Here is a 24,954-nt window from a genome sequence, read left to right as displayed (position 1 = left end):
GTAAAAACCTCTGTTTAAAATGTACATTTAAAGAAAACAGATGAAGTCAATCAAAATAAAATGACTAAGAGTATAAAAACACATTAGAATTAAAGGTTTCAATAAGAAGTTAAAGTTGTTGAATGAACAGCTGTTTCTATGTGCTTCCATGAAAATATGCTGCCTGTGGCCTCACAACTTTTTTTGAAATCTCATAAATACAGATGACCAGACCCACAGTGACCCTGAACTGATAAAACGATAGATGCATGTAACAAGGTAAACGAGATACAGACAGCAGCCTGAGTAACGTGTCAGTGTTGCTGAGATTATTGCCACTTTATGGTACTTTCGTGTTTCCCTGAGTCACTTTACTTAAAGGTTTAATGTCTTACTTTTGTACTTCTGTAATTGTCTCACTGCTTTTGTTTATTTCTTTTTGCGTGGTGTTTTGGACTCTGTGTTCTGAAAGCAAGCACTTTTTTGTGCATCAGAAAGCTTTATTAAAATGTTCTGTTCTTTTGCATTTGGTTCTTTTTAAAATGTAAAACATGATGATTCAGACAAACTGTAACCTTAAAAATGAAAATATAAGCTGAACCAATTTCATTCTTTCAGCAGTTTTTTAGCGCCAACATTTCAGTGTGATCTGTCATGTTTCAATACCTGTGCATAAAGAACAAAAGCAGCCATTTACCCAGCCACTGAGCGCTGGAACAATAAAGTAGTGAAACTTGTGTTTTCTGGATTCTTGTTGTAGGTGGAAGCATACTATGTTACCCTTTCCGCCCCATGTTTCCATCACGTCTTCTTCTGTGGTGCCAGGAAAAATTAAGCAAGGCAGCGCGAGTCCCGGCTCGTCAACCCCGCCTCGTAAGAATTTGTCATTGAAACTAATTCCAGTGATTCTGGGTCAAAATTTTAAAATGCATGTTCAGTTTTTTTTGGCATGTTTATTTCAGGTTGTGACCACATTTTAATTTTTTTTAAGCCCTGTGTACATCACACTGTTAAGTTTTAATATACATCTACTCCTCCATCATTCCTCTCTGTCACGTCAGCGTAAAGAACAAATAAGAATGTGCGAATTTGAATGTACATTTTTTTATTTAACACCTCTGAAATAATACAATCATTCTGAACTGCAGCTCAAGAAAGTTCAAAGTTTCCACATACATTTCTCTTTTCATGAGATTTGAGCTCCTGATAAGTTTCAAAATGCTCAAATTTCTGTGTAACCTTGATCAGCATGCCTGAGCGAAAGCTGCAAATGAACGACTCGACTGTGGGAACGTTTGATAATGGAATCATTTCAGCTGACAAATTTAGCCAAATTTTGAAGGGAATCTATTCACAAGCGAGCGAAAGAGTTACACACCAAACAAGTTGGTAATTTTTTTAGGACAAACACACATAGATACATATATACACACGCACACAAACAAAAGCTTGCCCATTCATTGACATATATGCATTATGCATTTAGTGAACAAGCAGAGTGGCACAGTAGTCCATGAATGGATCACATGGATCACATGACATAAGCATCCAGAGTGTGAGTCACATCTCGACTACGACGCAGCCACTTGAGTTAAAGGTTCCTCCAGATACTGGACCAGAGCTTCTGCCTACAACACAGCACAGTTATGTTTGGAATAAACACATATCTTTTCAGAATAACAAAGTATTATTATAAATAACCAATATAAATTCTACTTGCATAACAACCTTCTGACATGAAACTCTTTAATGTGAACAAGACAAAGTGTATTTTGTTATGACATCTGGATACAACTCCGAGGTGATATTTGACTCGATACATCAAATTTTAATTTTGATCAACATAACTGTTAAATGATGAGTGGGCGACATGTTTTCAGCTCATAAATGTTATTCATTATCATTAAGAATGTGACTGAGACTAAATTTTAAATGTCTCTTGTGACATGTCATGAACTCACAAGAAAATTTTGCTTTCTTGGAAGAAGGAAATTTAGTGATGTAGTATTTATTTATTTTTTTAATAAATCAGCTTGTTTGAATCTATCCACAATGGAAAACAAATAGAACAGAAAGTCTTGCCTTGTTCAGACATCTGTTATCTGTTACCCTGACGTCCTGAATACAACACAAGACTAGTTAGCCTCCGGAGGCTGTGTCAGCAGATTAGCTGAAGGGTATGCTGACTGGGAAAAGTGGCAAAGAAAAACTGGATGCACATTCAAAAAGACGGACACAGAGTCTTAAAAAAACAAACAAAAACAAAGCTCAGTCATACTGAACTCCTCATAAGAAGGACTAGTTCACTGTTACTTCTGAGTCAGATGTTTGTTAAACTAAAAGCATGTTTTGCCAAATTACATCCAACTGCTGAACTTCCTTCATTAGCAGAAATCCTCTGCCTCCGTGAAAGAACTCTGAAGTAAAGTGGAGGTAAAATTAAAAACACAAAAAGCTAAAAAAAAAAAAAAAAAAATCCTCATTGTTTCCTTGTATTTATGTGCAAACAAATAATGAGCCACACTTTACCCTCAGCTGTTTAAATATTAAATCCATTCTCAGCTGGTCTGGAGGCTCAAAATAAGAGTCTTTATTCTTTATTTGGTTTTTGCATGTGAGTGCTTTTATATGATTTAAAGCGACATAAAAGTACAGCGATCATTCATATTCAATCACAGGCACTGACAATAGCAGAAGGTTAATACTTTCAGTAGCTGCTTATTACCATTACAATGTTTACGTTGATTTAAGAAGATTTTTTTAAAACTTTACAGTAAACTGAATTTAAACCTGCCAGTCGGAGAAAATTAAAGTATTTAGTGACATTTCACAGGCTTTCGAAAAGCATGATAGGCAATAATTGTCAGTTACAGAATCAGTATATTAAACTGTTGATTCAATTGCGTCACAGACACCGGCCGGCTGCCAAATTCAAAATGTTAAGGTTTCTATTTTTCCTGTCCATTTAGATTTGACTAGAATACTTAGTGTGCATGTAAAGTCCACTTAAAATAGTTAAAAAACATGATGGGAAATCAGTTATTGTCTCAGATGCTTAATAATATAATTAACTACTTATGGATTTGATAAATATTGTAAATTAATTAAATTTCTTTTTTTTTTTTTTAACTTAAAAAAACAACTCACAAATTGACAACAAAGAGAACTTTTACTTTATATGAGTAAATTTCCAGTATTTTCAAACCTGGCCCTAAATCATTAATAGAAACAGTAACGGTTGTTGATGATCCACATTCAGAATATGAAACATTATCTCATGAAAAGGCAGGAGTTTAAACTCTCACCTTGGCTTTAAGCATCCCGAAGCCCACCGTTTCTTTGGCGTACATGCACAGCAGCAGGTTGGCGACACGAGTAATGGCCACTCTTCCCTCCTGAGAACGACAATGTTAAAGGCAAGAAGACCACAGTATCTCAGTTTATTACTTAATGATGGCTCCACTTTTTCCCACATCACACAAATCTTTCACATATACCTGAAAAAAAAAGTAATAAAAGATGGGGGAACAGCATGTCTTACCATACAATCCATGAGAATGAATTTGAGTTTGTCTTCATTAAAGGCTTGATGGCCGTTCTTGTCATAAGCTGCCCAGATGTTGCTGGCGATAGCAGCTGTCACTCGAGCGTCGGTGTCCCCGTACCCAGAGTACGCCAGGAGTGAGCCTTCATTATTCAGTAAGCTGGTGAGAAACCACATAACCAGCAGATTAATATTAAATTAATATAATAACTTTCAGAGCACAGACAAAGTTATCAACTAAACATAATATATACTCTAACTAAGGTGTATACTACACGAAAATGTATTTTATTTGTATAGGATTTCTTACTACACCATTTTACTAGGCAAGTCTGTTTAAGTAGTTTAGGACTACTTTGAAAGTCAGGACAAAAACACCATATGTACAGTGGTCCCAGTGGTAACAGAGCACTCGGTGCGATTAGGCGAGTGGCTCCAGCAGATCCCAGGAACAACATCGGAGATCTCTGTCCAGAGGAGCACAGTCCTAGGAGCAGCAAAGATACTGTGCAGGACCCTAAAAGCTCCCAGGCCTCTGGTAGAGGTCCGGGAGCTTGAAGGATAAAGAAGCCCTGCAGTGGCAAAAGGTTTTTTGTTTTTTTTTAATTATTATTATTCCCTTTAAAAGCATATATAAGTGGTGTCATATACTAACTCATGACAGAAAATAGTGATGACTACTTGCACAATTTTAATAGCACGAGTTGTTGATTCTAAAGGTGTGATTTTCTTTTTCTTTTTCAAAGAGGAATTTTGGTGACACCAACTCGCGTAAACACAACTGATCAACATATAGTCACAGTCTGTATTATCTTACACACAAAAAAATCGTTTTAGTACATATCTGATGCCCTTTTTCCTCTTTGGTGGAATATACCATTACATAAACACAGTTATTGTAGTTTGTAACTGTATATTATTTTGATATAAAATTAGGACAACATTGTTTACCTACGTACTTATTTTTGGAAATTTGACAAACAACTGTTTATTTTATGTTTAAGGAAATTAAACCCCTGTGGGGGAAAATGCCTGACATGAACCTATATCAATTATTTGGGACATTATACTGAGACTGAGATAATGATCAGACACACTGACTATATAATAAAGTAACTTGAATTTTGTGTTGAACACTTCCAAACAGACTGTGCTGGTTGTGAAACATCAGCAGCTCCTCTATGCAAGATACACACTGTTTGATATAATAACATTTTATTCGTCCCGCAGGGGTTATATTCAGTTTTAGAGAATATTCAGAAGACTTAACATGTGTATTGCCTTTAAATTTATATGTAATCGTCAAAAAATGCACCGCTGAAACTCCAGCAGCAGTTAGCATGTGGCTAGCTTGCGGCTAGCTCGCCGTACTCACAGAGTGCTCTGGACTCCGTTTGTGTTCGCCTGGCTGAGAACCTGCGTCAGCGCCTTCGGCCGTAACATGGCTGTTCACCCTCTGATATAAGAGATCAAATATAATAACACTTATTCAGTTTACGGGACGCGACGAGGAGCTTTAAAGTGCCCAAACTGCTCAGAAACACACAACCAAGTCAGCTGATTCGGTTTTCAGTTCCGGGTCCGATCGCAATGCATCACGGGAAATGTAGGCATTTCAAAACCTTATTTCACCCCTAAATTCTTTTATAAATACCACACACAGACCACAACGCATGCATCAGGGTCAGTGAAGGTTAAAAAAAGGCCTGGGAGAAAGGGAGTGAGTGGATGGACGTCGTGAGGGAGCAAAATCACTAAGAAAATTATTTTTTAATTTTTTTAATACAATTTTTTTTAAAACACATTTTAAACAAAATATCAGATATTCTGATAAATATAAATATCACAAAATATCAGATTTTAGATCAGATGCAAATTTGTGAAAAAACACATGGAAAATTGTGGGTTTTTTTATTTGATGAGCTCGGCAATCTGCCCAAGGGTATCCTGTCATTTGCCCCATGAACCGTCCCCCTGACACTAGACTGAATACCTCAATTCAATTTTCAAAGAAAACAAAATTAGAAGACCATCAATAGTCCTATCCAGTAATATCCTTTATGCTGTCTTTGACCCTCATAAATGTGTATGTGTTTATGGCGTTTTAACCGTTTTTTCTGTTTTCCTTTTCAGTGTCCTGTTACACACTTGTAAAATATGCCCCATAACAGATTTTAAGCATTTTTTTTAACCATGCTTGCTATCCCATGTTTACCAATATTACAATATTAAAGAGACCCTTAATTTGCCTATTTATTACTCACTTTGACATGTAGAGCCTTGATTCTAACAATTTCATGTCTAACACTGATAAGATTACAAAAATCTTGGTATATACATAACATTTTTCTTTTCCTGATTTAAATAATAATACACATTAGAGGTCCAGCTGGTACCTGCTCCTTGAATCTGTATGACTTGGCTTGCATCCAGCAATATACGAGTCTTGGGTTGGTCAGCATCAACAGTGCTCTCAGAATCAGTGTCTGCTAAAAGTTTGGATTTCTGCATATTCATGGAAAATTACAAACACTGGGATCACTCTGAATGTCTTTAGTAACACATTATTTCTCTTCTTGGAGGACAGGAACCGAGCTTCTACCGGTGAAGTATTCTTGGGTGTTCCTGTCACAGTAGTGACCTTCTACACCTGATCTGAAGAACAAAGAAAGCCTGCCCATGTTCTGCTACTACACATTTTACCTAATCAAGTTGTTCTTGGGTTCATTTTCCTATCAACAGAACAAAGAAAGGATGATTAAACTGAAAGAATAAACAGTCGAGTCCAGTCAGAACAACTTTCCTACAACATCAACTCTAAATCAAGGCCAACCTAACGAGTCTGCCACACTACAGCGACCTTTACCATAAGGTCTTAATTTTATTGGTACAAGTTCTCTCTGAAACCTGTAAGAGCTGACATTTATTGTATTTTTCTTCTCTGCCCAAATAGCTACGACATCATTTTCACCCTGATCTTCAACATTCTTGTTTTTTTTCCTGTTAGAATTTTGTTTTTGCTATGGACAATTTACTCTGTATATTCTCACTGAAGATACTGATTTTAGTCATTCAATCTTACTGAATAAACATGTCTTTAAAACAACATGCTTTGAACTGCCAGATATCTATTTAAAGATCATTTAAGCAGCCAAGACCATATAGAGGGACTCACTTACAGTGCAAAAGGTCAGTAAATAGTTCGATATTTTCAAAGCGTGGGTGATCATTATCAACAGATCTGCTCAGTAAGCTCGGTCAACAGCACTACACCCAGTCAGTGATAAGTTTAGTCATCAGCCACCTCCCTCTCTGAACAAAAGACTTGTATCGCTTTTCATTAAACTTTGCAAACACTACCTTCACTGGAGTTACTCAAATCCTCGATCTGCACTAAAATGCCCCGTAATCTTATCAGTTTTAACCCTGTTTTTATGAAGAGAACAATCTGTTCAGATGACTGCTTGGATTTTAGGGAACACCTTCTCAAACACCACAATCTGTACAAACATTTAAAGACCTATCAAGATCAGTCAGTCTGTGGCCTTTACCTAGAATTTTTCTGATAACTGAACCATATAAGTCTCAGGTTTTTGCTGCACTGGATGTTGGCTGTGAAATTTCCCTGGCTACAAGGTACAGTTGAAACCTGCAACATAATAACTGAAATCTTTCGGTTATCTTGCACAATTAATTTGGTTGCATACGAATTTTTTATTTAAAAAAAGGGGATGTTAACATAAAAAATGCATAACTTATTCTTGTATTTTCTGCAATTTTCCAGTTGGCTCACATTTCTTCAAGATGAGTGCTGGTGACAAGCGTCTGCTTTTTCACTGTGTTCTTCTGTCTGCCATGTACGTATCATATGTATCATAAAAACAGGGATACATTCTTTTTAACTTGCATTGGCTTTATTGTAACTTCAACAAATCTTCTAAATCTTCAGGGTTTCATGCCATGGCAACAATCCTTTCTTCAATGACAATAAAAACCTCGTACTTCCGGCGTCCTACAATATTCCGTGGATGGCTGGCATTGAGGATTTCTGCCCTCTGTCTCTTATCACCATCCCTGGCAGTCACAGCAGCATGGCTCGCTATGGAGGCCCTGAGTCAGAATACCAGGTCCTGTCTCTGAGTGACCAGCTCAGAGCTGGGATTCGTTTCCTGGATCTCAAAGTGTTGGAACTGGAAGGCACCCTCTACGTCATGCATGGGGTGATATACGAGCGCAGCACATTCAGAGATGTTCTGGACACTGTTAAAGCTTTCTTGTCTGAGTTTAAGAGTGAGGCTGTGCTCATTAGAGTGGTGCCAGCGATTTTGAACAAGAATAAGGTAAATGAAATGGTGCAGAATCTGATTAGCAATGACCAGCACGTGTGGGTGACCTCTGGCATGCCGAATATAGGCCAGGTGAGGGGGAAATTGGTCTTTTTGCAGAAAAGCACCTTCACACTAGGAATTCCCCTCACAGAGACGGATGAGAATAGCAGCAATAAGGTTAGCAGAGTTAAAGAAGAGGACAACAAACTAATCAAACAGCTGACCCAAGCCACTGAGGCTAGTGGGGGTGATAACATTGTTTTGACTTACACAAGCGGCACTGGCTTTGGGACTTTCCTAGGAATGTTTCTGACCCCAAAAAGAGTGGCAGAAAAGGTGAACCCATGGCTCAATCAGTACCTCAGGCAGTTTTATCCCAATCATCCCAGACCATGCTTTGGGATTATTGCCATGGACTTCCCTGGCTTTGACCTCATTCAAACTGTTATCAATTTGAACTGGTGGTAGAGGTTAAGTAGCTTTGCCTCCTAATCAAAAGAGCTAAAATGACATGCATTACTATGAAATTGTTCCTATGACATTTCTGTCATTCTTCACTGTAAGGCAGTGTTTCCTGAACAGTGTAACAGCACAACAACCTCTGATGTTAACTTTGATGAAAGTGAAATCAATAAAACAATCAATCGTATTTTGTTGCCTGTTCTTCAGTGAAGCCAGTTTCAGGCTGTTTCATCTTAGTGACAGTTGAATATGGTTTAATCTGATTTTCATAGTAGGTAAAAGCAACACTATAAATGTAAAGAAAATACAAGTGCATAGTTCAAAAATGAGTAAAGGTATCTGCAAACTATTGTATATACAAGGATCAAAAGTGCAAAATACATATCTATCTATCTATCTATCTATCTATCTATCTATCTATCTATCTATCTATCTATCTATCTATCTATCTATCTATCTATCTATCTATCTATCTATCTATCTATCTATCTATCTATCTATCTATCTATCTATCTATCTATATATTTTACTTGGCCATTCCTCAATGCAGTTCTTTTTTTATTCTTTGATTTTTGCATTTTTCGTCCTTGATAGTTTACTGCTTACAGTATTACTATAGTACATACATAAGCAAAGAAGCCCCACACACCTACTGTTTAAATCTTTACACCGGCTCAAAGTGCAAATTTGTAGATTTTCTGTCTGAATAACTGAGAGGCTGCACAAAGGTTCATAAGATAAATGAACTTACTTTGCAGAGTCCCCAAAATAAAAAGAAGTTGGAAGCTTAATCGCTCTTCTTTAAAACCATAGGTGAACAAGGTGTAGAATAAAGTACTGTTTGTTGTTCATTTAGTATTTAGTGCTCCCTCTGCAGATTATGGTTGGGCTTCTCAGTATTGGACTTCGAGTTATCCACTCATGTGCCGACTCAGGGTTTTTGTGGCAAATTGGTTGCACAGGCTTCCCATTTTGGTCAGGATCATTAGTAAGCAAGCTAACACTTAATTGGGGATATTATTAAAAAGAATTTCAGAAGCTCTTTTACCATAAACATACAGTCCTTTAACAATGACACACAAAAATACAAACTTTTGATACAGTAGGGAATTTTGGGGGGTTCAGCATCGTACTCTGCCTCTGTAAGTACCTCCTAATGACCCTGCTTAAGCGGCTCTTCACTCAGTAAAAGGAGACGTAAATGACATATTTTACTTTTAATTTAGTGTTTGAGTGAAAGAAAGGAACAAGATGAGGAAAAGGAAAAGCTTGAATTAAAGTTGCAAATCATTTTGATAATTGGAATCTATAATTAAACATAAATATTACTAAAGTGTTCAGTGTGAGTTTTTCAATCAAATGTACAACATATATCCATTACATAAATTAGATTCATAATTTTACTTGTTTTTTGGGGTTTTTTTGGATCATTTTAATTGTAATTTTTTCATGGATGCAAAGTTACCTTCATATAAGAAAGGGAAACTAATGTAGTCTTCTATTTTATTATAGATGTTCACAAAAATAACAAAAACTTATAAACATCGTCTAGGAAACAGAAACAGTTACATTTTTCATAGCTAATAAAACCAAAGAAAAAACTCTATCTAAATCTTCAAATCTGCTTTAAATTTCTCAGAGATATTTTATTTAGGCTCTGATCAGCGACTGAGCAGAGTTCACTCCACTCCTGCCAGAGTGCAGGTCACGCTGTCCTTCATATCAGTGTGAAATGAAAGAACAAGAGAAAGTCTTTTACACATGCATAGAACAGACTGAGCGTCTGATTCAGATCTGGTGACGGGTGTTACCGTAAGCTCTTAATTTTTGGAAATCAAAGCTCTCCAGCAGAGAAGAAACAAGGTAGAAAGTAGACACTGTCATTGCTGTGTCCCTGACATGGCCTGCGGGGATGTAATTAGGTGACCATAACCCAGCTGAGATTCTGTAGCATAACCTGAAGCCAGATCTTCAATCAAGACAGAATAAAAATATTGATGAGGTGAACCATCTTTTTTTTTTTTTTATAAAACAATGGTCCAACATGTATTTTCATTGCGCATCTCTCATAATTAGCAACAGGAAATATCTGGCAGAGGATGTTGCTGCATAAATTCAAGGTATCCGCCTGAAAAGTTCAACAATAACAGAGTGTTATAAGTTTAATCAGACTGAGTTCAAACACATTTATGAATAATCAATGCAGAAACGTATTCACCTTTTTTTGTGTTGAATAAAACTGTAATATTATTTTCCACCAGAGAGCGCTGCTGTTTTTCTTTTCAGCATCCTAAATTTGATGGGACACTAAAAGCTATTATGTGACATTTAATACAGAGATTATAGCTTTCAAATACTGATAGTTGTCAAAAGGAATCTTGTACTTTAGCCTCTAAGCTGTCATCTAATCACACACCAAATGTAACAAATATCAGTGTCCCCATTTTATAATTAAAAGTATTGTAAAACGAATAAAAACTAGTAAAAAATAAAGACTAAATGCATTTTACAGATAGCGTTGGTGGCTCACTTACAACAAGCTACTATTGGAGGAAGTCACCACACATGATCGTGCCACTGCTCTGTGTTCATCAGCATCAGTGATTTCCTGATGAGTGCTGGTCTCGAATTTCTGTAACTTCTTTCAGAGTTTCATAAAAATAAACACATCGCTGGTCTAGTTTTGCTTGTAATTTGCATTCAAATTCAAATACATATTAATACCAAAAAACAGCCAAAAAATATAAAAATTAATAATTTGAAACACAGGGTTTTGGAGAAATCAGAGACTCAAAAAACAAATTCATAAAAGTCATCAGAAGTTTTTGTTACATTCAAGAAATTTGGACTCACCATCTCTAAACTTGTGGTGATGCAAATGCCACATTTTCTCCAGCTTTTATGGGACATTATGCCATGATATTTATTATGTTTACTTTTCTTTGTGTTTAGCTGAGTGTTCAGCTGAACTTGATAAAGTTTCTGTATGACTCCCACAGAGGAGGAGACTTCAGGTAACAGGTTTGGCCTGTTAAGCTCCTTCCTCACTGTGTAATAATCTTCACTTTTATTTTCTCTTGTGGATTGTTGGAGTTTTGTTTCTACTTTAACAGGTAAGTGTTCATATTTACTTTGGGTTACAATGCAAATCAATTAAATAGTAGGCAATCTAAATTACACACATCCCTTCTTGTTGTTCTCTATATCTAAAAGAGTCTGCACTTTGACCAATAACTGAAATTCTTAATTCTAATTGAGTAGATTTTTGTTTGTAAAGTGACCCAGCGAATCAAAATCTACACTTTTTTGCCAAAAGTTGTCACGTCCGCAGTGGCAGAGGCGTGGAGAGCAGATTGGAGCCGAATGCAAGCACTGAAGATGGACATGAACTGAGAGTGAGCCTTTATTACGGCGGAGCAGAATACAAACAAAAGCAAAAGGGGACAGAGACCAAACAAGCAAAACCTAAACTGGGAGAAACCTGAAAAAACAACAACAAAGAAAATAAAGACCTGAGACATGGACCATGAACACCTCAGACATGGGACATGCAGTTGGTGATAAGCAGATGAATCAGCGACAAACAGATGAAGACACGGGGCTTAAATACATTGAGGGATAACGAGGGAATGAGACACAGGAGGAGAGCACAGACATAACGAGACAAAGGGGAAGCAAACCTCAAAACACTGAACACAGGACATAAGACTATCAGAGTAAAACAGGAAAGGACAGAAAGTTAAAGTTTGTGCTGTGCTGACTTTCAAATTGAAATGATTATCACTGTCTTTCAGTTTCAGTCTCCAGGATCTCTATGCAAGATGTCTGTGCCCAAAGCTGATGGGATCACTATGTTTACTTTTACCTCCAAATCCCAAAGTCCCTGGCGTCCTCTGTTCCAGATCCTCAAGAGCCCTTGCTACAGGCCATTGTTCTCCGCTGTGTCCAAGCACCTGAGTGGGTCCCAGAGAGCTTCTGAGACAGTGTTGGGGGTGAGGAAACCTCAAACAATCAAATTATTGTGTAAAACTTTTACTTTTAAAACTTTGAGTGATTCAATGTTACACTTTTTTGTTTTACTTTTGGTCTCGAATAGATTTCACTTATATGGTCATTTCATACACACAGCACTGGCTGTAAGCACAGAAACTGCAGTCACCTGCAGATCTTTATTCTGGCTTAAAGGGAGAGGAGCTAAAATGGTTTGTTTTATACAGCAGATTAACCAATGGGCTGAATAAAGGACCATAAGATGAACATTTTTTACCCTGAACCATGACTCCTGCAACGCTACCCTAGTGGTGTCCCAACAAAGATGGAAGTAATAGGTCCATCTTAACAAACAGCATGGAAACATAAGAAAATGACATGCCATAAGAAGCATGCTTATGTTTGCTGTTCGTTCTGTACGTTTACTAATAGTAGTGCTCATTGTACTATTGTGCCATGTATGACTGTGCAATGACAATAAACAGTTATCTTACTTCCTGTTTCGCAGGTTCTGCAGGTTAGGATTGGGCTGCTCAGTATTGGACTCGGTGCTTTCTTTTCATGTACTGGTCTAAACGTTTTTGGTTTCTCTAGCTTCCCATATTGGTCAGGAGCAATGGTAAGAAAGCTCATGTTTAATTAGTGTTTTATTTATTTCAGAAACTTTGTGTGACCATCAAACCAAACAGCATTTCCTTCCCAGACAGCTTTTTGGGGCTGTTTTGTTAAATCACATCTGACTCCTCCTCTCATGCAGCAACATACAGTACTGACAACATAAAGTGAGGACCATAAGAATGTGGACAGGCACAAAATCAGTAATGTTGCCTCTGTAATCAGTGAAGTGTAGACATTCAATTTTAATTCAAGGGGTGTAAAAATGTATTGTAATGACTTTTTAGAATTTACAACCAGTTGTATAAATCATTCTACATGTCTAGGCTCAGTTTGAAGTGTCAGATGTCATTAAAATCATTTAGATGTCCCTTTATCAAACAAAGGTCAGCCTACCTTGCCAGTGTTCACCTTTAACTGAGCATCTTAATCTTTTAGTTCTCAAGCAATATTAGAGACAAGTGGATAATGAGAACATGGAAGATAATGCATTTACATAGTGTTATCAACTAGTTAAAATTCATATCATTTTACTATATACACACTTAATCACACACAATTAGGGCAGCAGTTGAGGTTCACCATCTGCCTCCATCGGTACCTCCTGGGGGCCATGTTGGTGCGCAAGTTGCTGTTTACTCAGTGAAAAATAAAGGAATTACTTGTATAGAGTCTTTAAACAGAAGTATGTAACTTGATTAAATATTGATTTGTGTGTGTGTGTGTGTGTGTGTGTGTGTTTCTAGTTCATTGTGCTTGGCATCAAAGCCCTCTTGTTTGAGAAGCACCCAACTTGGGTGAGTAATTCAGCTTTATTATATATACATATACTAAGCAGGCATAACATTGTGAAGGCTGGCTGAAGCTCAAACTGTTGACAAATTTAATACTGGTTCTGACAGAAAGGTGTCAGAATACACAGTGCATCACTGTTTGTTGCTTTTGGAGCTTCATGGCTGCACAGGTGGTCTGGTATGATGAATCTTTTTATTTTTTTTTTTACATCACATGGATGACTGGGTGTGTGTGCTTACCTGGGGAATGCTGGCACCAGGATGCACTATGGGAAGAAGGCAATGCTGTGGATGGACTGTGATGTTTTGGGCAATGTTCTGTGTAGGGCCTTGCCATCCATGTGGATGATACTTTGACACAGACCACTTACCTAAGCATTGTTTCAGACCATGTACATGCTTTCATGGAATGGTACTCCCTGGTGGTTGTGGCCACTTTCAGCAGAATAAAGCACCCTGCCACAAAGGAAAAATGGTTGAGGGATGGTTTGGGGAGCACAAATGAATTTGAGGTGTTGGCTTGGTCTCCAAATTCCCCAGATCTCAATCCAATCGAGCATCTGTGGGATTTGTTGGCCAAACAATTCCGATCCATGGAAGCCACACATCACAACTTACAGGACCTTAAGGGACCTGTGGCTAAAATGATGGTGCAAATATCACACCATCATCTTTTCTACATGATACACGTAGCAGTAGATATCTCCAAATATGCACCCACATTGTGTTGAACAGTGTTGAAGAAATTTCCTCCAGTGAACAGCAGTCACCCGCTGACTTCCACTGTGGAGACAAACTGTTAAATTTGAAGCATTTGTTGGCTTTTTAAGTTGTCTGAGTGTTGAATGCATATTTTGTTGTGCATAAAGTGACACAAGTCTTGTATTTTAGGTCATACTCAACATGATTTTGTATCTCACTGGATTTGGTATCGCCATGGTAGCTTTTGTTGTCTACACCATGAATATGATAGTTTTATACACCATCGGGAATTATGGAACAAATTCCCAGGAAAAATATTTGGAAGCCTACCACCTGATACTGGTAAGTGTGGGGAAGAAGAAGCTGCAGAGCTAATCTCTTCTTCCATTATCATCCATGTCTAATTGCAGCCAGAGGAGATGATAAGCCTGTACAAGAAAGATATGTCTCAAAAAATGCATTAAATGTTAAAAGAAGTAAACATTGACATTTCACCAAAAGTCAGTCAAAACTTTCTGAGAGTAACAACAAAGAGTGCGTTTGTGTCCAGATGGTGATTCTGGTGATGAATCTGCTGCTGATTGTCTTGTCTGGCGTGGAGGTCGGCGTCACCCTGACCTCTGCCTTTTGGGAGATCAAAGCTCATCTTCAGCGTCAAAACATGGTAGAATATGGACAAATATAATTTTTTATATTTATCTTAAATCTGTATTTGCACAGGAAATGTTGTGTAAAGATAAAAATATTTATATTGGTAACTTTTTACATTTTGGGTGAAACTTTAAAAATATGATATGAAGTTATCTCTTTAGTTTTGTCTGCATTATTTTATGTGGGGCTTACTGGGAAACACCAAGTCCCTGCAGTGCAGCTTTTATTTAAGCATCACATGAGCTAAAATTCATTGCATTTAAGTCAAAGTAAGCCTTTTCATCTTGATAAAAATACTGGCTTTAGTCTTGCTGCTTTCAGTCTTTGTGCTAGCAGCTTTCTGGTAGCCTCATATTAAATATACAGTCATACAACAGTCATGTAAATAGCTTTTAGGCCACAGTCAGCAGCAACGATGTGAGTTAACTGTTTTATGCATGACTTTATCAAACTTTCACATCATTTGCATGCTCTCGTTTACAACATTGGCTTAGTTCACTGAGTTTTGAATGAATACAGACAGTGGACAACAAATAGTGACGTGTGTATCTCTGCATGAAGTCTGTGTGGTCAGTGCTGTTTGAGATTTGAGTGTGTCAGCACCTTGTCAGGAACTTAGCCCACATTATTTTTCTCTTTTAGAGCACTGATGACCCAGAGCTCCACAAACCAGTGCTGATAGAAGTGACTGCGCTGCCTGTGGTCTGAACATCTTGACTCTGTGTAATGTCACATCAGCAATAAAAAAAATTGTGACTGTACAGCCTCCAACTTCTGAGTGTTTTCAAAATGTTCCTAAAAATAATCCTGTTTATTTTTTTTTTTTTAAAGAAGTCGCCTGTAACTGTTATATAATTCATTTTGCTTGTATTTGTGACATTTTATTTTTAGAGAATTTTATATTAAACTTCAACATTAAGCTTTTTGTGCGAAAACAGGAACATGTCTGAAGATTATCGTTACTAAAATTTTTAGGTGTCATGATGTAGAATATATGAATTATAGCACTGTGTATATTTACTCTGTTACTGACTGCCTGGGCTGAACCAAGTGAATCAACATTCTTGATTGTTCTTGTTCTTCAAGAAAGCGTTAAAAATACAAATGTGTGTCATTATTTGAGTCAGACTGTGTTTGTGTATGAACGTAAATCAAATCAACATCCAAAGATTTGTTTGTGTTGTCTGTGGAGAAGTGGACACGGCTCATAACCTTTTTCTTGTAATTGTACAATAAAGGTGTAGTAACAGTGTCGCTGTGACCACCAGAGAGCGCTGTCGTATTTCTTTCCTGGTTTACTTTTTCCAAACTGTGCAGCAAACACACCAAGTTTGTTAACAGGTGATTCTTTTAGTTATGTTTGACTGATTGACCTAATTAATTATTTGTTATTAAATCATTACCAAGTTACAGTTTTAAACTAGTCAAGTTTGTTATTTAAAGAATGTCTGAAGTTTAAATTTGGCACGTTTGCTGAACATATTTTTTGACTCTTGACATCAATCAATCAATCAATCAATCAATCAATCAATCTTTATTTATAAAGCACTTTTCATACAAAAAAACTGTAGCACAAAGTGCTTTACATGGTTAAAAGCAGCCCACCCCACCCCCCCCCCCACACACACACACACACACACTAAAGAGTAAAATTGGGCTGGGTACGCATTAGCCAAGTGAGGAAACACTATCACAGGGAGCCGTCTGCACCGGGAGCCGGTCACAGACCGCAGCCTCCAGGCTGGGCACACAGCAGGAGGGAGGCAAAGAAGCCCCCCAGCCAGGCTGAGAAGACCCACAGAGCCCCAGCAGCCACGGTCGATCACAGCCCCGGTGCAGAGAGCCCCCTCCGAGGAAACACTGGAGATATAACCTAATAAGAATATAAACAGGATAAAAAGATAAAATAAATAAGAGTGGGATACAATATAAATATAAGTATAAACAGAGTAAGAAGATAAAAAATGAATAAGAATACAATCAATAAATATTAGGTAAAACTAAATTAATAATATAAATAGAACATGAACTGAACTAGACATAAACTTGTGGCTCCTCCCATGTCACCGCTACCTTTTCTGCAGGTGTTACCTTATACATCATATTTTTTACGCTCATTTTTCTTACAATGGAGAGCATAAAGAGGAGGTGCTATTGGTAGCGATGTTGCCCAGTTCCTGGTTTCCTCTTTCCAGTGTACCGCTTACTTGATCAGACTTGTTTGCTTTTCAAACGGAGTTGTTTAAGTTTTTGTTCTTCACTAACAGGTAAGTCTTTCATGTTTGATTCAGTTTGTAATTCAGGCTAATTAAGAGTTATGTATTTATGTAAAAAATGTGGTTTAATCTGATCGTTGTTCATTGATCTGGAGGGTTAAACTGCTTTGGAGTCAAACAGTTTTCTTACCGTGTTTTGGTTCGGTAAATTCCAGACTTTGGAAATAAATGCTTGCGTGTTTGTTTTCAACTACAAGGGGATTTTCAACTGCCTGAGAACACATGTACGGCCTGACTAGCAGCGAGTGCTTCCGCTTCTAATATTCAGCTTGTAATTCAGACTAATTAAGAGTTGTGTCTTTATGTCAAAAGAATTGTGGATTAAGCTAATCATTTTTCATCGATCTCCATGTTGTAAGTTTAAACAACATCAGAAAACACACAGGTTGAAACTGATTTTATGATTTCTGGGAACAAAAATACAAGTGCTAAAGTTAATATTAGTCTAATCATAAATATAAAATATAGTATATTTATCCATTGGTTCAGGTGTTTCATGTTATGGATGTAAAACAACACAAAAGAGGCAACTGGCCAATTTTAACATGACTTCCTTGTTCCTGAACAAGAACGTGCAGTAAATAAAGCTGGGGCTGGCGCTGACATCACTATGTGCTACATGTGGATTTAACTACATTTCTGAAGTTTTTTAAATGTGTTGCATTAAATAGAAAGAAGTTTCTATTATCTAGCTTTGCTGATATAAATGTGGTGAAAATTACTGAGAGAGACAGAGAGAGAGAGATTTTAATTTAAAAACTGAAGGAGCAAGGAGAAACAATTCAGCAAAAAATGAATGATTAAATAAATAATAATGACAATTTTATGTGAGGCAGAGGCAGGAAATGGACCCAAACTCACGACTCAAACACCAAAACGTAACTTAGGACGGCAGGTTTATTGGTGGGGAAATTCTTTCATAAAAATAAACTCGCACAAAAACAAACCAAAAAACCTTGAGAATAAATAAGAACAGAACACTGGAAAAAAAAACTAAATCTTCAGGAAACTAGAAATGTAGGACTGAAACTGGAAACACAGAGAGACTTACACACACAAGAAGGTACAACTGGACAAAAGGCAAAGGAAAACACAGGGTTCAAATATACAAGGGAATAATGAGGAAATGGGGAACCAGAAGGAAACACAGCTGGGATTTATTAGACATAACAAGACAAGGGGAAACAAAACTAGAGAGTGTGCAAATTCATGGCCTGCATCCTCCTGAGGCCACATTTGTAGACCGACTACGTCACAGCTACGCGCTGAAGGCTGTCCAAATTCGTAGACTTCTCCAAATGTGTCCTCCTTTTCCCCGAATTTGAAGGCTGGGTCAGGTGTGTCCTTCGTGGCCCACAGTATCACAGAATTCATAGCGCGGCCCAGCCCATTCCAGTTTTTAACAATGGCCGCCACTACCAAGTTTTAATATTATCCTTATTACTCTTTCTGGGTCACAAAATAAACTTTTAACTATTTTCAGGTGAGAATGTACCTGTGTAAACTTCAAATATCTACTCGGTTTATCAAGACATCGCATATTTGCAAAAGTGCGTTTTTGGAGACGTCTGCTACCCACCAGCTTGATAGCTAGCCAGGAGCTCGAGGGTCACTAGAGCAGCCGAGAACAGCAAAGTCTTGGCACATCATTTTCAGATCACCGCGGTCTTTCACTACTCAGGTTAAATGTAATATATAAGTCACTTAGATAACCTAAAAATGTTATTGTTTGGCTTTTTTCAGTGTTTTATTTGTTCGTGAGACAGGATGTCAGTGACTGTGTCCAAGGCTGATGGGGTCACAGTACTCACTCTGACCTCTGACCCCCAAAGTCCTTGGCCTCCTCTGTGCCAGATCTTCAAGAACCTTTGCTACAGTCCAGTGTGCTGCAGTGTGTCTCAGCACCTGAGAAGCCTCAACAGAGCTTCTCAGACAGTGCTGGGGGTGAGCTACAACCATCTACACATCACATTTTATATTATGCCTATTTTGTAATTTGTAGTTTTTTCTTAAACTGCACAATGTTCACTGTTCATACTGTACTTCATTTTTCACAGACTCTGCAGATAATGATCGGGCTTCTCAACATTGGATTTGGACTTATACTCTATAACACTCGGACCTCCCCTGACATAGACTACTTAGGCTTTCCATTTTGGTTGGCTGCATTGGTAAGGAAATAATGATGGATAATGATGTATATTTATTGTTGTCTAATAAGCAGCACAGTGGTTGTTATTGTTGCCTAATAGCAACAAGGTCCTGGATTGGGTGTGAGTTGTGTGTGAGTTATTTCTGGGTGATCCGGTTTCCTCCCACAGCCCAAAGATGTGTTTCATGTTAACTGGTAATTCTAAATTGGTCTTAGGAGTGGAAATCAGAGTGTGTGGTTGTCTGTTTGTGATAAATTGGTGACCTGTGTCGCTCCCTTGTTAGTGAGATTTGGTTAAGAAAAAGGATGACCACTTCAGGTCATACTGGATACACAAGATGAGAAATAAAATGCCAAAAAGAGCCATGAAAACCAAACCTGTCACAGTAATGGAATGGGAATCATCTGAGTAATCTTTAACAGAAGATCATTTTTGGTTCAAACATATCTTTCCACAGGGTTAAATATGTGACAGAAAGCTTAATTGCCAAGTTTTGTCCAAGATCTATCTAAGAGTGATGACACTAGTGCACATTTACACGCACCAGTTCATAGTTTTGCTAGTTTACATAAAAAATTGGCTATAGTTCAAAATAGCAGTTTACACAAACAAAGTATACAATTGTTCTCTCATTGTCAAAAGCTATCCTGCAAGAAGAGGGGATAAAATGTCCATAAAGACCCCTCCTGTTCTTATAGTGGAGTGTTTTCTCTGTTGCACGCAGTAAAAAGATGGACATGAACTTTATTTATGTATCTATTTAATTTTTCTTTTGTGTAGTTCATCATCTTCGGCATTGTGTGCATTTTGTCTGAGAAGTATCCAAGTCCATGTTTGGTGAGTATTTCAGCTGTAAAACATTTTCATATGATCTCTAAAGGACTTTTTGATGTCATGTCTTGTTCTTATTTGCATTCATGATAAATATATTAAACATGTACAGTATGTCCTACAGCATACATACACTTACATACATACTGGAGGGAAGTTTGCTGAGGGAGGCCTTAACACCCCTCTAGTCTAGATATAACTGCTGCTGCTAAATTATTTTTATCAAATAAAATAGGCTTAGGCAGCACTTGTCCTTCTCTTGTATTCTTTACGGCAAAGAAAGACACAGCTCAAAGTGGTCAAACTCAAAAAATGATCTTTAATTTTACACATTCCGGAATATGGAGACCGAGCAGGCACACAGACATGCCAGCCGAAGTCTCAAACAAAAACAGGAAGCCTGGTTATTTATATTCTTCCTCTAGACGTCACGCACACTTTAAGTTTCGATCAAACACTAGTTAGTTTCACTTTCTGCCTGCACCTAATACGCTCTGCAAAAACATGCAGTTTCCTGTCAGCCTGCAACCTAGTTTTACACTGAAGTCTAGGCCTCTCATAAAACAATCTAATCAGCAAAAAAGCATTAAGATTATATATTTATTTCTTAACACCTGGATCAGCTGGAGCTTTCTTCAGGTGCCTTCCCAGCTTTGACAAATGTCCAGCTGGGATAAGCACATTTACTCGGGGCCTTCTTGATGTGATGTTCTTCTGCTTCCCTGACCGCTTTGTCTGTGGGGATGGTGTTCATTCTGCGTTGTAGTGTGCTGATGAAACCCAGATTGTGCTCCACTGGATAATGAGAGTCAAACCTTAAATACTGATCCGTATGTGTGGTTTTACGGTACACATCAGCATTTAAATGTCTCCCATTACTGATGGAAATCCTACAGTCTAAGAAGGCTAACCTGCAACTTTTCATATCCAGCCATTGATCAATGGTCTTTGATCAGCGGTTGTAGATCAGCAGTCATGAGAATTTGCATACTAATGGTCAAGAAACTGACCTCACAGCCCATTGTTCGTCAGTGGTGCCAGTTTCAGTCATTATGCAAATGAGACTGAAGAGGATGGATGAGTGACCAAACATTTCTCCCACTGAACCAGCTTTCTGGGATTTCCTTACCTGGATGATTGAGCATGCATGAAGACGTCACATTACATTTCCTGAGAGATTACACTGAATAGGGGATGTGATCCAGAACTCGTTCTGTTTCTATTTTTCATCATGTCAAGAAGAATAAAGGAAGAGGAAAATGAAAAAGAGTCAGATCAGCTGGCTAAGGTTAAAAAACTGCTGCCTAAGTTTAAACATAACTTCCGTAAAATTATAATTCACGTCGAAGAAGCTCTCATTTTTTAGAAATCTGGCCAAATTAATGAACCCCCTCCACAAATGTGATTATCTAGACTTGGGACCAGGAGGCAGAGTTGCAGTCTTATTATGTGTCTCTGCAGCTTCTCTCCTCCTGTCACCTCCCATCCTCTGAGAGACTGTGTCAGCTGCCAGACAAAAAACAAAAAATAAACAATCAAAAACATTTTAAAAAAATCACAAAGAATAACAATAAAGTCCACAACGATCCACAACTGCACCAAAGAGTAAAATCTATCCGGTCTAGTGTGGACATAGCCTAAGGGGAGACAATGCTAGGGACACAGATATGAGACAAGGGACCGTCAAAGTAAAAAGACATGAACACAAGGGGAGCACAGAAAAAATAATAAAAAACCAGAAAACTCTAAAAATTGATAAACACAAAACATAAACATGGAGTCACCAGACTGACATCTACGACAGAGATTCAAAATCTGAAGAATCATCAGAATCAGATACTTTATTAATCTGAAGTGAAGAATAAGATTAACAAACCAAAAACAGAAACACAAACTTAACATGAAAATCACAACCATCATATCCTAAAGCAGCAACTAGACAGAAACCAACATTTAGATTATAAAGAATCCAGACACGACTACGTAAACATGCGTACTCACATAGGATATGATACTTTAGTCTAAGAATGCACTAAGTGTCATTTATGGTTTGGATATTTTCTTGTACATTAACTGGTCATTTTTGTTTTTCAGGTCATCCTTACTGTGATTCTGAATCTGACTGGAGTTGCTTTTGCCATCACAGGCATTGCAATGTACGGCATTTCTTTAGTAGAAATTGGTTATTGGAGGAACTATGACTACAATTGCTACAGTCGCTACAATGGCTACAATGGCTACAATGGCTACAATGATTACTGGTATGGAAGGGAAACAATAAGGCCTCCATCTTTGGAGGAAAAACTCCTTCAGGAGAAATGCTTGGAGGGCCAGGCAGTGCTGGTGGTAAGTTAGGGAAAGCAGAAAGAAAAATAGCACATATACACTATATTATACTCTCTTGTATGCTGTAATATATAACATTTTGAGACTTTAGATGAAACACTGTTGTTTGTGTCCCATCAGATGCTCCTGAGAAGCATCAGTGCTGTGATGATCATCTTGTCTGTTCTGGAGCTCTGTGTTGTGATAAGCTCTGCTGTCCTGGGAATCAAGGCTCTGAGGAACAAAGAAAAAGGACAAAACAAGGTAGATAATGGACAACACAGCGGTTCAAGCACATTCTGATAAACATGTTAAATAGTAGAAGATGTTGGCTGAACACATGAAGTGTTCTTGCAGGAATTCGGTTTGTTTGGTCTGAATATCAGTGAAACCAGGTAACAAACAGTGAGCCTGTGCAGTGTTCTCATGCTCTCTACCAGTTTGAGTGAGTCAGTTAAAGTTTATATCTGATGTACAGACAGAGAGCAGAATTACAACATAAAACAAAACAACTGGAACTGGAACTGCTGCAGAGAAAGAGAGAGCCATGAGGAAGAAGAACTGTTGGGACTAATAAAAAAATTTTGAAAAAAAAAAGCTTGAACAGCTGTGCACAACTTTTTGTTAGTGTGAACAACAACCGCTTACCACAGTTTGTTTTAATAACAATAAAATAATTTGTAATTGCACGTTATTTTTAACGTCACCTTAAATGTTGATTCCTTTTTGTATTCCTGCTTGAAAATGTCATCAAAGTGTGTGCAGTCGTGTTTGTTTGTGACTGGATGGAGTTATTACACTTTACAAATATTATTTTCTCTTTTAGAGCACTGACGACCCAGAGCTCTACAAACCTCTGCTGGAGGAAGTCACTGCACAGCCTGTGGCATAAACATCTTGGCTCTGTGCATGGAAGTGTCAGAGATTTACACACATTGTTACTAATAACTCACTGACAATATACGAATTATGACTGTGTGTTGATGTAGTGATTTATATCTTATATTTAGTTAGATCCCAGCACCATCATGTAAAAATTGATTGATAAAGAAAAAAATAATTGTTACAAGTCTCTTGTTCTCTTTCTTTTTTTTACAGAAGTGTTTAAACAGGGAATGTCAGGTGGAGGTTGTTATTGTTAAATAAGGTTTGAAATTTTAAGAAAGTTTTTACTTTTCCCAGCCTGTGTTGTAAATGATTTCTTGGCATGTTCAATAAAGCATGAAAAATTAAGCTGTTCTGCAAATTTTTTTTTATTTTTAATTCAGATTGTTTGCCTGTAATCGTGAATCAGATCGAGACCAAAACACATTCTCATTTCTTCCAAATGCGAGGAGGCACTCCTGGTAACAGGTCTGCATTTAGTTCCTAGTTTCTGTTTTTCTAACTGCGCAGCAAGCAACCAGTCTGAGTTTAGTTTATTTTAGTTTACTTTAGTTTAGGAGCTTTTTATTATAAGTTACATGCTGTGTTCTAAGTTTAATCTCATTAAAAGATTATTGGAAACATACATGAAATACTGGAGAAAGTCACTGCACAGCCTATAACCTAAATGTGTTGCCTCTGTCCTTTAACATCACTGAGTTGAACAAAGTATTCTTAGTATCAGTATTCTTGAAGTGCTGCTTAAAGAGTGCATTCCTGCTGTGTTTTGTATTTTTGACACTTTGTATTAATTGATTCTGACATATTCAGTTTTCCATCATTGTTGTTGTTCTTCTTTAGTGGTACCCATGAGGGGTTTTTTGCAGGTAGCGTTTTCTATTAACTAATTGCGAATGTCACAAATGTTGTGAGTTTTTTGGAATTTGTTTTTATTAAAACTGATTTAATATTGGAACATGTAGCACAAAATTGATGCCATCTTTAGCTGTTGCATGGTGTTATTGTTTAGTATACTGCATAAATTGTTGAGAAGGAAGAAAACTTAAGTTTGGATTTGAATTTGTGTTTAGCTGTAAAAATAGGATTTGAGTGAGTTTGACAAAAGGCCATAACTCACGTCGGTCGCTTACAGTATAATTGATTGATTGATTGATTGATATACCTTTATTAGTCCCACAAGGGGGAAATTTCATAAGGCTGCCGACCTATTGCACGCAATGGCGGCGCCATCAGGTGGAACCAGATAATCTTCACATTTTCTTTTACATCACATTAATGGCTGGGTGTGTGTGCTTACCTGGGGAACACCTGGCACCAGGATGCACTATGGGAAGAAGGCAATGCTGTGGATGGACTGTGATGTTTTGGGCAATGTTCTGTGTAGGGCCTTGCCATCCATGTGGATGATAGTTTGGCACA

The 24,954-nt window shown here is 37.5% G+C and overlaps 4 protein-coding genes across 4 annotated transcripts; 3 read left to right on the top strand and 1 right to left on the bottom strand.

The window, feature by feature from the left end:
- Positions 1-1,067: 1,067 nt before the first annotated feature.
- Positions 1,068-5,117, bottom strand: lamtor2 (late endosomal/lysosomal adaptor, MAPK and MTOR activator 2). The gene is made up of 4 exons (XM_031748626.2): positions 4,899-5,117; positions 3,521-3,683; positions 3,285-3,374; positions 1,068-1,607 (listed from the first exon to the last, which is right to left on the bottom strand). Exons 1-4 carry the CDS (start codon positions 4,964-4,966, stop codon positions 1,551-1,553), a joined length of 378 nt encoding a protein of 125 aa, XP_031604486.1. The 5' UTR covers positions 4,967-5,117; the 3' UTR covers positions 1,068-1,550.
- Positions 5,118-7,101: 1,984 nt separating this feature from the next.
- On the top strand, positions 7,102-8,492 carry LOC116327118. Its single transcript, XM_031748608.2, has 3 exons — positions 7,102-7,159; positions 7,308-7,380; positions 7,473-8,492. Exons 1-3 carry the CDS (start codon positions 7,129-7,131, stop codon positions 8,317-8,319), a joined length of 951 nt encoding a protein of 316 aa, XP_031604468.2. The 5' UTR covers positions 7,102-7,128; the 3' UTR covers positions 8,320-8,492.
- Positions 8,493-11,390: 2,898 nt separating this feature from the next.
- On the top strand, positions 11,391-16,334 carry LOC116327128. The gene is made up of 8 exons (XM_039619186.1): positions 11,391-11,426; positions 11,630-11,708; positions 12,108-12,305; positions 12,812-12,922; positions 13,665-13,715; positions 14,604-14,756; positions 14,965-15,078; positions 15,708-16,334. Exons 3-8 carry the CDS (start codon positions 12,135-12,137, stop codon positions 15,771-15,773), a joined length of 666 nt encoding a protein of 221 aa, XP_039475120.1. The 5' UTR covers positions 11,391-11,426; positions 11,630-11,708; positions 12,108-12,134; the 3' UTR covers positions 15,774-16,334.
- An 845-nt stretch (positions 16,335-17,179) lies between these two features.
- On the top strand, positions 17,180-23,883 carry LOC116327117. Its single transcript, XM_039619665.1, has 7 exons — positions 17,180-17,332; positions 19,085-19,285; positions 19,399-19,512; positions 20,275-20,331; positions 22,420-22,671; positions 22,792-22,914; positions 23,477-23,883. Exons 2-7 carry the CDS (start codon positions 19,109-19,111, stop codon positions 23,540-23,542), a joined length of 789 nt encoding a protein of 262 aa, XP_039475599.1. The 5' UTR covers positions 17,180-17,332; positions 19,085-19,108; the 3' UTR covers positions 23,543-23,883.
- Positions 23,884-24,954: the final 1,071 nt, after the last annotated feature.

Source organism: Oreochromis aureus, linkage group 11 (assembly GCF_013358895.1).
Source record: "Oreochromis aureus strain Israel breed Guangdong linkage group 11, ZZ_aureus, whole genome shotgun sequence".
NCBI lineage: Eukaryota > Metazoa > Chordata > Actinopteri > Cichliformes > Cichlidae > Oreochromis > Oreochromis aureus.
Note: the sequence above shows the minus strand (reverse complement) of the source record. Positions and strands in the feature narration are given on the sequence as shown.